This window comes from Phoca vitulina, unplaced genomic scaffold (genome assembly GCF_004348235.1).
Source record: "Phoca vitulina isolate PV1807 unplaced genomic scaffold, GSC_HSeal_1.0 scaffold20, whole genome shotgun sequence".
Classification (NCBI taxonomy): Eukaryota; Metazoa; Chordata; class Mammalia; order Carnivora; family Phocidae; genus Phoca; species Phoca vitulina.
The window spans coordinates 23,965,425-23,983,134 of record NW_022589723.1 but is presented as its reverse complement, the minus strand read 5'-3'; the positions used below and the strand labels follow the sequence as shown (position 1 = coordinate 23,983,134).

General features: G+C 40.9%; 1 protein-coding gene across 8 annotated transcripts in view; it reads right to left on the bottom strand.

Moving 5' to 3' along the window:
- Positions 1-6,286: 6,286 nt before the first annotated feature.
- TCF12 (transcription factor 12) overlaps positions 6,287-17,710 on the bottom strand; it is a 372,079-nt gene continuing 360,655 nt past the window's right edge. For all 8 annotated transcript variants that reach the window (XM_032417040.1, XM_032417042.1, XM_032417041.1 and 5 more), the window contains 2 exons: positions 11,678-11,831; positions 6,287-8,644 (listed from right to left, as the gene is read on the bottom strand). In XM_032417040.1, coding sequence (XP_032272931.1) covers positions 11,689-11,831 — 143 coding nt within the window. In that variant the 3' untranslated portion in view covers positions 6,287-8,644; positions 11,678-11,688. The remainder of the gene's footprint in view (positions 8,645-11,677; positions 11,832-17,710) is intronic.

Sequence of the window (17,710 nt, the reverse complement as noted above, 5' to 3'; positions counted from 1 at the left end):
AACACTTCACTGTGTATCTCTAAAAGGCAAGGACTTTTAGAAAAACAACCACAATATCACTTCTAAAAGTATAAACAATTATTTTCTTAATAGCATCAAGTGTCCACCCCGTGTTCAGATTTCCTCAAGTGTCTCATAGCTGTACCTCCTAGTTGGTCGGTTTGGATCAGGATCCAGACAAAGGTCACACGTTGAGTGGGGAGACTTGAAGGGGTTGATGGAGGCCACATTCTGGTGTGGACGTGCGGTGGTTGGGGTGGGGAGGGGGCAGGGCATCCTCTCCATCCCCGCTCTGCTGCTAACCCTCCCAAGCTCCTCACCAGCTTGCCCTTGAACTCTCTCCTCCTTTCCTGGTCAAAATCAGGTTGTGGTGTGGCTTCTTTGCGTCCCCACCGTGGCAGTCACCCCTGGCCAGGGTCCTTGTCTCTCTGTACTGAGTCTACTATCTCTGCCTGGCCACACCGTCGGCAGCCCCGTTTGTCGGTCTTCCCGCTGTGATCTCAGCAATGGGGGGGGCAGTGGGTGCCTGGCGCACCATCAGGCCTATTAAATGTGTGCCAGTGGGGGGGGGGGCGCCTGGGTGGCCCAGATGGTTAAGCGTCTGCCTTTGGCTCAGGTCATGATCCCAGGGTCCTGGGATCAAGCCCCACATCAGGCTCCTGGCCCAGCAGGGAGCCTGCTTCTCCCTCTCCCTCTGCCTCTCCCCCTCCTCATGCTCTCTCTCTCTCTCTATCTCTGTGTCTCAAATGAATAAAGAAAAATCTTAAAAAAAAAAACAAACATGTGCCAGTGGGGAAAGAAGAGGTGTGCAAGTCATCCTTTTTTGATTTGCTGCGCCCTGGGCTTGCTTTCATTAGGGGGGTTTAGAGGTGCCTCCTGTGTTCCACACACCTCTGACTTCCTCAGGGAATTCTCATAATCGTGTGAGCTACCGTGATTATTATTTATCCCCATCTTACAGCACAGGAAACTGAAGCTCTGAATGGTGGTTTAGTCAGATCTCAGGGGTGCTAAGTCGTAGGTCCCTCCTATCTCACATAGCCCTCCCCACTACCAGTGAAGAGCCATTTGGGCTGTCAGTCCTGGCTGGAAAGTTCTAGAAAATGCCAGTAATAGAGCAAGCGGTCTCCTGCTTCCCAGCTGCAGGAAATGGTTCTTTTGCTATCTCTACCCCGGTCTCAGGGCGATTACCCCTTTCCCCATCCAACCTTTCTCCCCCAGCCCAATGGAGCTGAGTTCTCCTCTGCTGGCATCCTCAGCCCCCAGTGGATGAGCAAGCCCAGAGCAGGTACTTCAAAGCCTCCTGCTTAATTGTGCCTTCCTGTGCATCATTAAGCTGGGAGCAAAGCAGAAAAATTAAACACGCATTTTCATAGGAGATCCTTGCAGGAAGGCAGCCCCTTCTCAGCATTGTTTGTACTGGGGAGCTGGTCGCCCCAGGTTTGGACTAGGCAGGACGCCCTCGGCTGCTAGGACATGTTTACCTGCTTCTTCCTCGGTTTCCTGCTCCTCCCCCTCCAGCCCTGGACAGGAAGAAGGCCAGTGGTTCTCGGGAAAGAATAGTTCCTTTGTGTTTTCTTTCTTTTCTTCCTATGCCTAATTAGGAATTATGCTTGGGAATCAAGCTAATTAATCTCTGCCAGCCCGGGGTGAGATCAAGCTCCTCACACTATCAGCGTTGATCAATAACTCACTGCTGAGAATCTGAAAAACAACCCTGCCCCTTTCAGCACAGGCTTTAATGAGGATGAGGTGGAATGGCCTGGGGGAGGCCTGGAATGAGTAGGTGTGGTGGCCCAGTCTGACGGGATGGAGGTGTCAGGAAAGAGGATCCTCTAGCCTGCACCTTTGAGTGTGAGGTGGCCCCCACGGGGCAGGGCTTTCGAATGCCCGAGGCCCTACAAGGCAGAGGTTGGAGATTCATTACTGTGCTTTGAAACACCATCCAATTTCTCCGAGCTGCGAGGGTGGTCACTGGGAGCACTCAGAAGATGGAGAAAAACCATCATGGCAAATGACTGGGTCATATTTCAGGTCAAGGTGGTCCAGAGGCCCTGCCACCTTGGCCCATCAAGGACCAACGGTCGAGAAGAGACTCGGGCTTGAAGAAAAAAAAGGGCTGTTGAAGGCCAGGGAAACGGGAGAAAGCAAAACAAACAAACAAAAAAAACCCAAAAACTCATAGGGTCCCTTGGGATCCTGCCTGGGAGCAGGGGAAAAGGGGTCTGTTTAGAGCTTCTAAAAAAAATCTGTGCTGTCCCTGGGGGTCCTCATGGCCTAGGCACTAAGTTAGATCTTCAGGATACAGAGATGGGCTTTGCTCCAAGAGGGGAAGACAAGTGTTCTGTTTCTTCCCAAGGAGATAATCAAGAAACAGAGAAGAAAAAGTGGTAACTGAAAGAGACTGTGGAATTGAAGAAACCCAAAATGGTTTTATGACCTTTGGAAGTCCTAGTCTCTATCGTATCAAATATGTTAAGGGGTGCCTGCCTGGCTCAGCTGGTAGAGCATGTGACTCTTGATCTCAGGGTTGTGAGTTTGAGCCCCAAGTTGGGTGTAGAGATTGCTTAAAAATAATACCTTGTAAACCACCCCCCCCCAAACAAATACATTAAAGTGAGCTCAAATCCCACGTTGAAAAGTAACTTTACTTTGCTATGAAATTTTGAGATAACTTTTAAAATTACTTTCATTTTTGCAGTTTAATTTTTTTTGAGAGAGCGAGCAAGCTCCTGCCATGGGGGTGAGGGGAGGGGCAGAGGGAGAGGGGAGAGCAAATCTCGAGCAGACTTCCCGCTGAGCGTGGAGCCCAACACCAGGCTCCATCTCAAGACCCTGAGACCACAACCCTAAGCCAAAATCAAGAGTTGGATGCTTAATGGACTGAGCCACCCAGGTGCCCCCATTTTTTGCAGTTTTTTATCTTTTAGCTCCATAATATTTTTTTCAGGTTGCAAATGTTTTCACACGCTTGGAGGCCTGGGGCATTGTGTTTACAGTGCCTAAGGATAAAAGGCTGAGAGAGCCTGGAGACTTTAGCAAGGACTCTGTCTAGTGGAGCATCGACCCTCAGTAGTGAGAAAGGAGAACCTGGCAGCATGCAGCAGTACCCCATATCAGTTTTTGGAAAAGACTGGAGGTCTAGGGGGTCCCTAGGTGGCTAAGTTGGTTGAGTGTGTCTGCCTTTGGCTCGGGTCATGATCTTGGGGTCCTGGGATCGAGCCCCACGTCGGGCTCCCTACTCAGCAGGGAGTCTGTTCCTCCCCCCTGCTCATGCTCTCTCAAATAACTGAGTAAATTATCTTTTTTTTTTTTTTTAAGATTTTTTATTTATTTGAGACAGAGAGAATGAGAGAGAGAGAGAGAGCACATGAGAGGGGGGAGGGTCAGAGGGAGAAGCAGGCTCCCTGCCGAGCAGGGAGCCCGATGCGGGACTCGATTCAGGGACTCCAGGATCATGACCTGAGCCGAAGGCAGTCGCTTAACCAACTGAGCCACCCAGGCGCCCCAACTGAGTAAATTATCTTAAAAAAAAAAAAAAAAAAAAAAGCCTGGCGGTCTAGGCCACGGGGAACAGAAAAACCCTTTCGGGTTGCCTTCTGGAATAATTGATTTAAGAGGGAAAGAAAAAGAAGACAGGAAGGTTATTTCTAGTCCCATGGACATGCATGCCCAGTATAGGGCAGAGTAAGAGCTCCTGGGGCTGGGGGCACTCATAGGGGAACACCCCAAAAAGATGAGGGCAGGGCACACTGTAGCCTTCCAAATCCAGGTGGCTACAAAGATGCCCATGCAGTAGGCAGGGATTATCACAATGTCCCCTGAACATCAGAACACTGGACACAGCAACCTGAAGAAATTCACCAGTCTGCATCACCGCTCACAATAACGGAGGAATGGGGTTCATCCTTCTCAGTAACACGTGTAGGTTTACTTGAATGTGGAATGACAGTTTTTCAAATACTGATCAGCCTGTTGCGATGAGCTACAGTCCCAGCGACTGCTCCGCAAACCCTCTGGGTTTTGCCAGTTTGTAGGAAGTAGCAGTGAAGTGCTATGGAAGCCGTGGCGGGCCATCTCCATCTCCCCTCGAGGGAGAACCTGTCCGGGGAGTTGGCGGTCAGCATCCAGGGCAGCACCTTTGCTGCCGTGTTCCTAAGCTCTGTCTTCCCAGGTGATTCCCAGGAAATGGCTGGCCACAACAGGGACATTCCTACCTTACCATTTCTGCACAACGCAAGACCCTCAATGAGCAATCTTCATGGACTCCATCGGACTGCTCGGGACTTTCTCGAGGCAGCCTGAGGCTCTTCCTACCTAATCCTTTTTCCTTCTCTTCTTCTTTCAGATGTCAGACCTGCATCATGGTAAGGCCATTCCCTGACTATGCCTGATTCCTTTCCCTTTTGTTTCCCACTGGTACTACCGCTAACAAATTCCTCTAACTCCATGTTGGCATCTGCTTCCTGAGGACCCAAACTGACACAGCTGCCAACTTGCACAATGTGACCGGCCAAAGCCTACTGGCTTGCTCTTAAAATGTGAAGGCTTAAAAAATAGTCCTCATAAATTGTAGCCATAGGAGGGTGCTGAAAATAAACGTTTCTTTGGATTGCCCCGAAAGAATGTAGACCACTGCAAAGATGGGTCAACATCTCTTGGGGTTGACTGGACCACCATTACCTCTCACAGGATGCCTAATGAGGAATCATCCTGGGAGCTGGTTTTAAGGAAAGCTATTATTTATTTAAAAAATATTTATCATTTATTGAGTACTTATGTGAAAGGAACCGTGGTAAGAGCTTTCCATACATTGTTTCTTTCAATACTTACACAAATCTAATACCTATCTCCATTTTTTCAGGTGAGGAAATGGAGCTAATTAGATGAGCTTGGATTTGAACTGAGGACTGTTTGATGCCAAAGCTAATACTCTTTAATCTTTATGCACACAAACAGTACACATGCATGTACACATGATGTGATTTAAATTTTGAGTTTCCATAGAAGAAAAAAATATAGGAACCAGAGGAGAGGAAAAACAAGAGAGAAAAAAAATGTGGTAGAGGAAGCAAAAACAAAGCCACTGAATAAAATTGGCCTAAACATCGATAAAGAGAGAAAAGAAAAGAAAGGGAGGGAGATTTTGTCGAAGTTTTAAATGTCTTGATCTGTTACTGATCATGTGCTCTTGGGAGACATACAACCTCTCTGGGCCTCAGTTTCTACAATCTATTAATGAGGCAGTTGATGAGATGGTGTCTAGATGTCATTTCAGCTCTAACATTCTATATTTTCTTCTTAGAGCTTTTTAGTTTACTGTTTTGTATAAAGAGAAATCAAAGTACAATGTTTAATTGCTTTCACCATATCCCACAATTAGCAAAATGATCTGTTGGGCCTCCAGTGTGAACAGTGGTCTTTACAATTAACCAAGAGAAGCAATTTGCTAGGATCCCAAGAGGGTGTGATCACAACCATGGGTATCTTACACACAGGCCCTACATTACTGGAAGTTTGTCCAAAAAAGTTTGTCTACAGTTTGTCTCAGGTTCTTGCTTGGCATTAAGTCCTCATGGATAGTCTCTATGCATATTTTTGGTGGTGATGGGTGGGTGGCATTGTGTGTGAAAACCTAGATGAAAACAGAAATTTTCATCTGAAAAACAGTAAATAATACCAGTCTCTACTTACGACAGAGGCTTTTTGTAAGAAAGGGGATATAAAACGTGAAGAATTTTGAAAAATGTTAATTTGAAAAGCCACGTTTGAATGTTTTTCCATCTTCGCTTTTCTCTCGATCTGCAAGAGAGCAGATTTTAACTACTAATCACTGTTTGGTCAACCTTCAGAAAAAGGCTGAAAGGCCACTATCCGTACAGAGGGCAAGGGGAGAAATACACAAGCCAGGGCAACTACAAAGTAGATTACCAACTTAGTTCCACAAGCCTGATTCTGTCCTGATGGGCTTCCCAGATAATATAGATAATGCAGATTATGAAAAGCACTGTAAGCCTTAAAAATTCTCACCACACACACAAAAAAGCAATTATGTGAGGCGCTAGGTATGTTAACTAACCTTACTATGGTAGTCATTTTGCAATATATACAGATCTCAAATCATAATATCGTCCACCTTAAACTTACACAATGTTATAATGTCAATTATATCTCTATAAAGCTGGAGGAAAAAAAGAAAAGCAGTGTGGGAGGAATGAGATGGAGAAGAGAACAAAATGCATTATTCTTTAAGAGAGGAATGTAAAAAACTCACTAGTTTACTATGTTAAAAAAAAGATGGCACATTTATTGCTACATAAATGTTATATACATATTGTGTTTTCTGTTACAGTGACAGAAAAAATTTTGAACTTCTTGCTGCTGGTTGAAAAGGTTTATCAATAATACCTTGAATTTGACACAGGATACAAATCTGCAATATAACCAACAATGGAAACTGGAGAACAAGATGAGAAGCAATTCATCTCGGACAATTAGCTCTTACAATACTCCATAGGTACTACACGGTATGCTAGAAGCCTACTATGGTCTTAAAACGCTATTGTAAATTTCTGATATTAATGAACAGGTTATGGTAAATAACCCTACATTTTTACTACCTAATATAATAAAATAAAGTAAGAAACTTTTTACTGAAAACTTTTCGATTTCAAAAATCTAGAAAGAGTAATATTTAGAATTCAAGAAATTTTCTTACAAGATTATTGTATAAAAGACTAGCTACAGTGAAAAATAAGCCAAATGTTTTTTCTTTCTATTTTATGAAGGAAAGCTTCTGGGCATACTGCAAAGTCTAATATAGCGAAAAAGACAACAAGCTCTGAAGAAAAAAAGGCCAGGCAGTGGCGTATGCTCACTCACACATCATAAGCAACAACTTCTGTTTAGCTGATTAACACTGAAATGAAGAACAAGGCCACAGATAGAGTCTGATGTAATTGGAGAATATATGCAAATTAAAGTAACCAAAAAGTCCACTAAGTTCACAAAAGACAGATTCGTTAGGAATCATCCTGATTGGAGGATCTGAAAGTCCTGTCTTAATTGTTTTTGTTCTTTCAAATTAACAGAAATCTTTAAAGTTACAGAGTGATTTGGGTCCTTTCTTCTGTGTGCTGACTGCCTTTGCTGATACTGGCCATAAGGAATTATTAAGCCAAGACAACCTTGTTTAGCATGTTTTTCTCTCCCAGGGCTGTTGTGGTGGAAGACAGATTTCATGGAAGTTCAAAGTGATTATGATATCTTAAAAAACAACTCTGAAGGATTAGAAACAGAGGGGTGCCTTAATGTACGGTGCTAAGATGGACTGACAAGCACTGGTTTATGGCTAATCTGGCTCATCTTCTTGGGACGGGGGCAGATGGTTTGTGGTTGATTAAATCACCCACTGAATTCCTCCCCATTGACCAGCCATCCAAGTGACAGAGAAATAAAGGTGAGGATAAGGAAACACGGATGACCATTGCTCTTGTATTCCGTTTGGTAATTAGCCTCAGAGTGGTGTGGTCATTTATCACATACCTGCCTTGGTGACTACTGGGTTTTGTTACGGTCACCGTAATCACAGCCTGAAAATCTTCTTTGTATTTTAAATCCATTTTTGTGCTTACTTTACAGCTAACACTTTACAAGTACTATATGTAGTACTTACTGCTTGGAAAACAAAGCAATTTCTAAGAAGTAGATTCTTCCCTTGTAATTTACACTCTTGCTATTACAGGCTTTACTATGAAATCTAGAAGCTTGAAAAGTCTTGGTTATTATTAGAAATAAAGCAATGTTTATTTTGGGGAAAATCTAGGGGACAAAATTTCCCCCTTTAAAATCTTAGCTAGGTTATGGTCACAGATGGTCTCTGTTGATCTTTGTAAGGTAAATATGCAAAGCACATAGGACTACATGAGGATTCTGGATTGTGACCATAAACTATTCAGATTCAGAGACCAAATATAACACCCACAGAGAAAATAAAAATGAATGAAAAAATGAGAGCGAAAGAAATGCTATACCAAGTAATATTTTCCTATTTCATGGAAAACACTATTCATATGGCAAAAGGATAGGAGAGGGCAAACAAAAGACTTTTCCCTTCCTTTTTAAGACACTAATAGGTATGCCGGGAATGCTAAGGGCCAATGGTTGTCACTGCTTTGTTCTGCACGTGAACAGCTTTAACGAATGCTGGCATCAGCTGAGTTTAGATCAGCTTTCCACATTAACTTTTTCCCTTTATATGTAGACCTTACAGTTCCATAACAATAAATAAAATTTGTAGTTACAATGCATTTGTCAATTCAGTTTAGGCACAAGGCAACTTCCACGATGAGTGGAGAGATCGAGACAGTCTCTGATTGTGCAGAAGCGACACACTGCTTGCAACAAAGTGATATGCTGCAAACATTTCATGGGCTGACGTTCTATCTGATGAGCTTCCTATCTTCACTTCTGATGGAAGTGTTGACCAGTTGCTTTGATCGTAGGATTACATTTGAGTTTCTTGCTTCAAGTGTTTTGTTTTTTCTTCTCCCTCCTAGCAGGTTTGTGTCTTCAGATAATCTGAGTTGTCCAAGTCCTTATGAGGAGAGGTCACCTTCTATCTAGCCTACTGATAACTCTGGAACTGTGGCAGGGAGAGCCAAGGGAAAGAACAGAACCAGTTAGGACATCATCATTAAAAATAAATACCTCCCCAGAAAAAAACAAGTTGATATTGATATTCCTCATTTATACCCAGGTTTATACTAAATTAGCAGTCTGCTAAATGACTTATAAAAGAGCTTCGGAATTTCTTTTAAGGTGTAATTGAAATAGTGTGGGAAGATCTGTAAAGGAGATCATGTGATCATAGAAATCACAAGATATAGGATTATACAACAGCTGGGGCAATTATGCAAACTTCTATTTTGGCAACATTCAAGTTGCCAATACCTGAGCTCTGAGGTTCCACTCATCCATTTTTCAATGGAGAGACAATGGTAAAGCATTCACCTCCTGATACATCTAGTCTACCATATTGTCTTAATAGTTTACACCTTCTCTAAACTGAAAGTTTCTGAAGGCAGGACCATTTGGTATTTGTTTTCTTTTCTTTTTTTTTTTTTACGATTTTATTTATTTATCTGACAGAGAGAGACAGCGAGAGAGGGAACACAAGCAGGGGGAGTGGGAGAGGGAGAAGCAGGCTTCCCGCGGAGCAAGGAGCCCGATGCGGGGCTCGATCCCAGGACCCTGGGACCATGGCCTGATCCCAAGGCAGATGCTTAATGAATGAGCCACCCAGGCACCCCTGGTATTTGTTTTCACAATGGTTCCTGCTCCTGGTTCACAGAAGGTCCTCAATAAATGTTTGTTCAATGAAGGAATGAATGATTAAACTTTACTGGTATTAGTACAAATTTTATACACTTAACAGTCTCAATTTACATAGTAGTAAACACTGAAATTTTCCATTTTAGCCACTTTTGATGAAAGTAATTTTTCAAAGAATCATACCTTTCACTTCTTTATTAAACAATAACCACAGTATTGTTTTATAATAGAGTTATGCTCTTAGAAATGTATAACAGATATTCAAAGCTACCTGGCCTTATATCATGTGGTGGCAAATTCTGTGCTTTTATAGTCAGTCATTCTGTGATCCTTTATCAGCCATTTTGGTTCTAGCAGTCATTTTCCTGCTGCCCAGTCTTTTGCTGGTTTTTAATCTGTTATTAGGTTCTATAAAGAACCGAAGGTTATAAGGTGAAACCAGACAACCACCTTTTTGAAATTAGCAACCGTTAAAACATATGTTAAGATAATAAACACTTAACCTATAAAATTTTATAGAACCAAGTAAATTTGCTACATTTCTTATAACCCTGAAACTTTTTTTTTTTTAAAGGATTCTTCATCTCTTTTTGATAGGTGAGAATGCCCAGGTTTAATTTTAACTTAAGCGGTGGAATTTCCTCATTCTTGAGATAAGGGTAGAGACATAAAAGCAGTATTAGATATAGAAGCAGTAAAAGAACAGGAAGTAAACAGGGGAGGGAGAGAGATGTGAGGTAGGGAGAGAGACCAGGAAGAGAGTAAGAGGAAATGGGTACAACTAAAGAAAGACAGAGGCTCTGTGATAAATGTGACAACTCAACGTCAAGTGCTCTTTTCATAGCCCGTCAAGCGCTCTTTTCATAGCCCGGTGGCTACCTGGGACCTGAGCATAACAAGTTACCTCATCACTCTTCTTTAAAATGAGTTGCCAATTTAGAAACATTGAAAAACAATGGCATGTTTTCATTTTAAAACGTTAAAGTCTATTTTTGAACAAAAATATCTATCTTTTCATGATATTCTATATTTTCCACAAAATATGAAACAGTGGCATGAGTTTTAAAGGAACTGTAAGTTAACTAACTCTTGCCTGAAGTCTCTTTGACTTGCATAATCTGTTAGGTTGCTGGGCATTGTTTTGTGGGGGAGGTGGGTTAGTTTTCTCCAGTGTGCTAGTGTTACAAGTATAACGGACACTTAATCACATTAACCCTTCTTCCTTTTGTCCCCAAACTAACTCTTCAGTTTTGGTCTAGTTTGATCTTAGGAATGATATATACAGAGGTGGTAGGAACCAAATTCTTCAGGAAAAGGGGAGTTATGTTTGTAGTTTACAAAATGCCAAATTCCAGATTTTCAGCTCAGAATGAGATAGCTATAAAGCTGACCAAATGAAATTGCACTTGATATTTTTTTTGTGCTCCACACCTCCCATTCATTCACTTTTATTTACTGCTTTTAACATGCTGATGAAATTGGGAAAAGAACTACACACTGCTGCAGGCAGATTATAAAAATGAAGTTCCCAGATGTATTCCTAATCCATGCTGCTAGTTAAAATATTTAATTACATTCTATATTAACTTCTGCCACCTAAATAATAACTACAATTTAGGTTGTTATAGATCATGTAAATGTGTATCTTTAAGAAAAAAGATGATTCACATTAACTGCTTGGGCAACAACCTCATATTACCCTTGTCACACTGTTAAACAAAAAATCGTAAGGAAGTGAACTGTGTTTAATCCATTAAGGGAAAGATAAAAAGTTTTTCAACATGTAAAATTCCAGAGAGAAGGGCACTGTGGTTCTATCAGATGTAATACCTTTACATTCATTAGTAGATTCCAGAAGTTACGTGTAACTGATATGCTTACATGCTTATGAGAGAAAATGCATTGTTGATCCAAATGGAAGCAAGCAGTAACTCTTTTGTGAATAAAGATTTCATGACAAGAAGAGGTAGATGGTTAAGAGAAAACTGGTTGAGAATGAGAACTATGAGTGGTAGCAAAGTTATTTGACAGATTAGTCATTGCACTATTTTCTTTTTGGATCAGAGTAGTATTCATGTGAGGGCATATACATGATGATCCAGAGCAGGAGAACCCAAAATTCTTTGTAAATTATAAGATACTATCACACTTTGAATAGTAATTTGATTTTAAAGGACATTGGCTAAGTATGGTTATACAACAGAAAGGTAAACTGTTGGGATTTCAAATTACCTGTAACCTTTAGCATGACCACTGCCACCAGAGAATTCTATTCAAAAGTTCTAGCTTAGTTTAAGATGAATCAGGTAATTTCCTTGCACTTCCTTTTCATTCCCATACTTACCTGGCTGATGTTTACATATGACCCATAGGGTTGGTAGTTTCACTAAGCCCAGGATGGGTTCCTGGCAGTGTGGTTGGCGGCTCTGCCGATACGGCAGAAACTTTTTCTTCTTCCCTTCTCTTAAGGCAGGCTGCTTTGGGGTTAAGGTTCCTCTCTGAAACAGGGAAAAATAATTTTTATCGTTATAGTCATAAATTAGGAATTAGGGACTCTTAGATCTTAAACTGAACAAATTGTTCTTATGTTTTCTTTCTATGGGGATTACCACTCTCTGCAATTTCATTCCCACACTGAATAACATTACACAGAGGCAACAATGATGTGCTTACATAAACCCTCAGATTAAATAAGCCTCTAAGCTTATGTTTTTTAGTGAGTATTTGGTGTTTTCTTCTTATTCTGCTTCTGATGTAGTCTTCTAGGGTTTGATTTGATCTACATCAACATCTAAAGGTAAAGGCAGTTCTTTTACTGCTTTACTCAAACATTTTGGCAAGTGTTGTTGTTAGTCTACCAAATCTCCTCAGTGTCCTAAGATACAGTACATTGGATTGATATGAATGCTGACATTCTCTTATGTACCTGGAGAGAGACATCTGTGCTTTATAGAATTTTATCAGCTTAGAAAATGATAAAATAGATACCCACAGCCATTCCTCTATAAAAAATGTGCCAACTCCTCAAGGGAGAGAGGTAGCTGGCATATTACCTTGCTTTTCTACTTTTATATGTAGAACGAGATGATTGAATGGTTCTTTCTACTGCTAGAGGTGTGATTAAAAGGGTGATAAAAACCTTCTCTACTGCTTTGTATATAAGATAGAGACAACTAGATGGAATTTTTGAAGTGGGCATTTTCAAGAGTAGGGGGTCTTTCTATGTGAAATAAAGGGAAAGAAAAGCCATTGGACTGGAGACCCACTGGATCAAAATCCATTTGGGAATTATTTTTCATGATATCTTTTCCTTAAATGAGTATGTATGTATGTATTTATTTTTAAAGCTTTTATTTATTCATCTGAGACAGAAAGATACAGAGAGAGAGAGCATGAGCAGGGGTAGAGGCAGAAGCAGACCCCGACTTGCGGCTCAATCCCAGGACCTGGAGATCATGACCTGAGCCGAAGGCAGACGCCTAACCATCTGAGCTACCCAGGTGCCCCCTTAAATGAGTTTTAAGCACAAGATATCTAACCCATGACAGCTTCTGGTTCGTTTTTTGTTTCTGGTAATATCATAAAAGTGAAAAGTTGTTATATGTATTTTTATGAACTGATTAAAAATGTCCTAATGAATGTAATATAAAAGGATCACTTAAAATTAGTCTGTAATGAAGGGGTGCCTGGCTGGCTCAGTCAGTAGAGCATGGGACTCTTGATCTCGGGGTGGTGGGTTCAAGCCACACACTGGGTGTGGAGATTGCTTAAAAATAAAATCTTGGGGGAGCGCCTGGGTGGCTCAGTCATTAGGCGTCTGCCTTCGACTCAGGTCATGGTCCTGGGATCGAGCCCCGCATTGGGCTCCCTGCTCGGCGGGAAGCCTGCTTCTCCCTCTCCCACTCCCCCTGCTTGTGTTCCCTCTCTTGCTGTCTGTCTATCAAATAAATAAATAAAATCTTTAAAAGTAAAATAAAATAAAATCTTGGGGCACCTGGCTGGTTCAAGTGGTGGAGCATATGACTCCTGATCTTGGTGTCATAAGTTTAAGTCCCATGCTGGGTGTACATAAAATCTTTACAGAAAAAAACTGGAAAAAAGTCTATAATGAAAACCATATTTTGTAGAAGTTGTGAATTTTGTTAGATTTTCTTGAAATGGCCAGCTGAATGCAACACAGCAGGACTCTTCTTTTTTATGTATTTCCTCTAAGCCAAGTAAAATGTATTTGAACATGCATTTACAACACATATTTATAGTCACTTTTGAGTTTAAAAAAAGTAGACAAAAGACTTTATTATGGTTAACTCAGCTGATTCTATTGACTATTACTCATGCACAATGATAAAATTTCATTTTAGAGTTCTTATTTTCTCAGCCCCTGCATTTAGGAAAAGACATAAAGGCTCTTCAACTATGAGGAAGATCAATGAAGAAAGAAAGGTACACACTTATTATTAGGATAAGTAGTAAAATAAAAAGCCATGTTCATCATTATGTAAAAATATCAGGAATTATTTTCTTAACAAGTAAATGTGCACTTCTAACTAATAATTAGAGTTCTTTTATTAGGTGTCATGTCCCTTTGCTGTGCAGGGAGCAGTCTCATATAATGACCGGAGAGACTGAAAAGAGAGCATAAATTAACATGTTAAATCCAAAGAGGAGAAAGTGAGATTTGAAAGTTTTCCAATTGAAACAGGTTCACATTTATCTCATAAAAAACACTGCCCTTAGCTAACTATGACCCTGTGTCACACAAGGATTTAACAGGCATGATCAGAATAGCTAGAAAGGACCAGAGCCAAAAACTCAAGTTAGGCAACATCGTGCAAGAGTTCTACAGTCAAAGAACACTCAGGGCTATAAGAACCAAGAGAATAAGCTCTAGAAAATGTGAAGTGAGCTTTGATCCAAAAAAGGCAGATGCTAGTGTTGTCTTTTAATACCTTCTGGTGTGTGTGAGCAGCCCATGGCAAATGTATTAAGTAGCCAGAAGGCCTGATGTACAGGTGAGCAGACATTACCTGCAGGACATGAAAAGTGATTGTCTTTCCTACACTTCAATTACAGTAATTCTATTACTGACTTTGGGTATGTAATTGAGGACTTGGCTCTCTTAAAATACCATCTTCTCAATGTATCGAAAGCTCAAATTTTGGGGTGCCTGGGTGGTTCAGTTGTTAAGCGTCTGCCTTCAGCTAAGGTCATGATCCTGGGGTCCTGGGATCGAGCCCCACATCGGGCTCCCTGCTCAGCGGGAAGCCTGCTTCTCCCTCTCCCACTCCCCCTGCTTGTGTTCCTTCTCTTGCTGTGTCTCTGTCAAATAAATAAAATCTTTAAAAAAAAAATAAAGCTCAAATTTTGGCTAACTGCATAGTCACTTCTTACATTATTACGACTAGATAAATATTTGTTATAATAACTATGGGGACATACTTGCAAGTCAAGAATTTTACATTGTTTCCTTGCTTGTATGACTATTTGTTTTTCCTGAAGTTAATAGTTGCCTTGCTTTTCATTTGCTAGTAATGCTAATTTTGTCCCCCTGACCCATGCTTCAATAGATCTAACAAATGCCTATCAACATTCCCCCCCTGCCCCCAAATCTCCAACATAGCATCATTTTATCTATTAATTCCATTTTCTTACCCTGGAAAGAAAATTGGGAAAAATCCCTTTCTTTCTTCTGCAGCTAACCAACTTCTATTTTTTTAAAAAGATTTTATTTATTTTAGAGAGAGACAGAGAGAGCACAAGCAGGGGGAAGGGCAGAGGGAGAAGCAGACTCCGCACTCAGCGGAGAGCTTGATCCCAGGACCCTGAGATCACAACCTGAGCTGAAGTCATAAGCTTAACCAACTGAGTCACCCAGGTGCCCCACCATCTTCTATCTTCAATGTGTAGGCACATTGATTTTCTAGGCCTACTAGATCTTGTCATGAGATTTCCTTTTGATGCTCTCTTGTGTTAGATTCTTTGTTTCTTGGATCATATGCCTTTGTCTTTATTGAGTATGTCCTTATTTGGCTAAAGCATACGTTCCAGAAGCTTTCTGAGAACATGTACATAGGAGGTAAAATTTTAAAGTCTTTGCATATCCAAAATGTCTTTATTCTATCTTCACCCTCTGATTAATGGTTTGGGTAGATACAGAATTCTAGGTTAAAAATGATTTTTTCCTCAGAATTTTGAAGGCACTGCCCTACTAGCTCCTGGAATCCAGCATTATTTGTCTAGAAGTCTGATGATATTTTGACGAGGGATCCAATTTTTTCATAGCAGACAGACCTTTGGTTAATCTTCCTGTTTTCAGGTAATGCCTTCTCCAATATTAGCACCTCCAAAGAATAGGGCCTTTTGGGGGCTAGGAGTTTTGTGAGACAAAATGATCTGCTTCCTGTTGGTATTCCTCCCTGCCCCACTTAATTTCTTCTATCTAAATAAGTCAATTACCATTACTCTACTTTCCATCTTACAGACATATTTTGCTCTCTGATTTGGATATTACAATCTTTTCTCCCATCTGTCCTTGTGGATTAATACTATTTTTATTCATTTCAGTGAAGATTTAGTAAGGAGTATTATCAATGACTATGCTAAGACTACTATGTATTACCGTATCACTGCAACTAAATTAAAATCTCCTAAGGGTAGGGTCTGGAAATTTGGGAAAAGGAAAAGTCTCAGGTGATTCTAGGACCAGCCAGATTTGGGAACCACTGTCTTAGCTCATTTATCTTCAAACTTACTAAGAGACCAGGAAACTAAAATCCTAATAGTTCTATTGTCCCTAAATTATTACTGGAAGGGAAGTAAGCTGATTGAGCGGACATGTGAAACTTTGAGGAGGAAATGTCTGACCACTAATCTAATCGTTAGTAAAGGTGAGAGTAGAAACTTCAAAGTAATATGTAAAATCTATTGAGGATTAGTAAAATTGTAATGTTGACATTATAGTTGTCATAATGGAAAGATTTAAATTGGCAATGGCAGGGATCAAGTAGAATTTGGTATGTGAAGCACCAAGGCACAAAAAGTGCTCTGGCAAAATCTGAGGCTCAGAAGGGAAGCCACTCCTCTTGCTCTTCTCCAGAATACACTGCTGGTTGCCCTCCTGAAAAAGCCACTTGTCCAGGGATGACAGGCTGTGGATAGCCAGATACAGTCTTGAAGCACTATCCCAAACCAGAAGGTGAGGAAAAAGAGTGCAGAGAATGCCCAAAGTAGTCATGTAAACAAAATGTACCTCTTTATAGAAACTGCTGAGCCCAGGGACTGCTGGGTAGAACCCTTGTAGGGATGAAAAGGCTCTCAGATGTAAACAGGTTACTCAAATAACTCAAAACTGCTGGAGGTAATGCCCAGAGAAGACAGTGGTCATACTAAACTCTAAAGCTGCTGCCATAGCAAGGCAGAGGTATGTGGGCTGCATGAAGGGTTCTAAATCCTCTTTGACAGACAGCCATCAGAGTGCCTTTCAAGAAGGATCTTGAATGAATCCCAAGGCTTTTACATTAAAGACATAAAATAAAAGCTCTGGGCTTTGAAGCCCAGAGTCTGAGGATGGGAGAAAGGTAGGCTTTTATGAATATGAAAGCAGCCCCTAACTGAAGTTACAGTCAGTGTATTTTAAATTCTGTTCAAACTCTAATCAATGGCTCCTTATATAGAGCTTTCCAGAACTGCACAAAAAAGTCAGTACCCATTAACAGCGACCAGAAAGTTATCAGGCAGTTGGATGAGCTTAGCTGTTACATCTTCTCTCAGACTCAGCTTTTCTGTCCTAGCTACTTACATGGAACCACTACAAAGTAAAATCTTGCAAGTGAATGAATAAAATCCACCCAGGCATGGTGGAGTTTACAACTTTTTTCAAACACAGAGGTATTTCTCATTTTGATGACTTAGATCTGAGAGTAGGTACCTCTGATCTTAAACAAAATGTTTTTAAAAACAAATGACTCGTATTCTAGCTTTAATAAACAGTGGGAAGGAAAGCTGTACAGGAATAAGTTCTGGCACCACTGCTGTCCAGACAGTCCAGGTAGTGACAAGAGTCTTGACAACAAATGGCTGGGGAGAGTCAGGGTAGAAAATATCTTGGGTATGCAGAGCAGAAGGATGAATGTACTGGGACCAATAAGCACAGGTGCCTCACTGCCTTCAGAGTGAGATAAAAGGTGTCAGACACATTGAAAAAAAAAAAAAAAAAAACTTTGATAAAGTGACAGCAGATACTGAAGGTTCAAGGAATCACTGATCCTACCACAGATGAGCTGCAACAATCAGACTGTCTGTATGAGCATCCCAAGGGAGTCTATACATTCTTGAAAATCAGGTTTCATTAACATTTACCCTTTACAGATATTCCAAG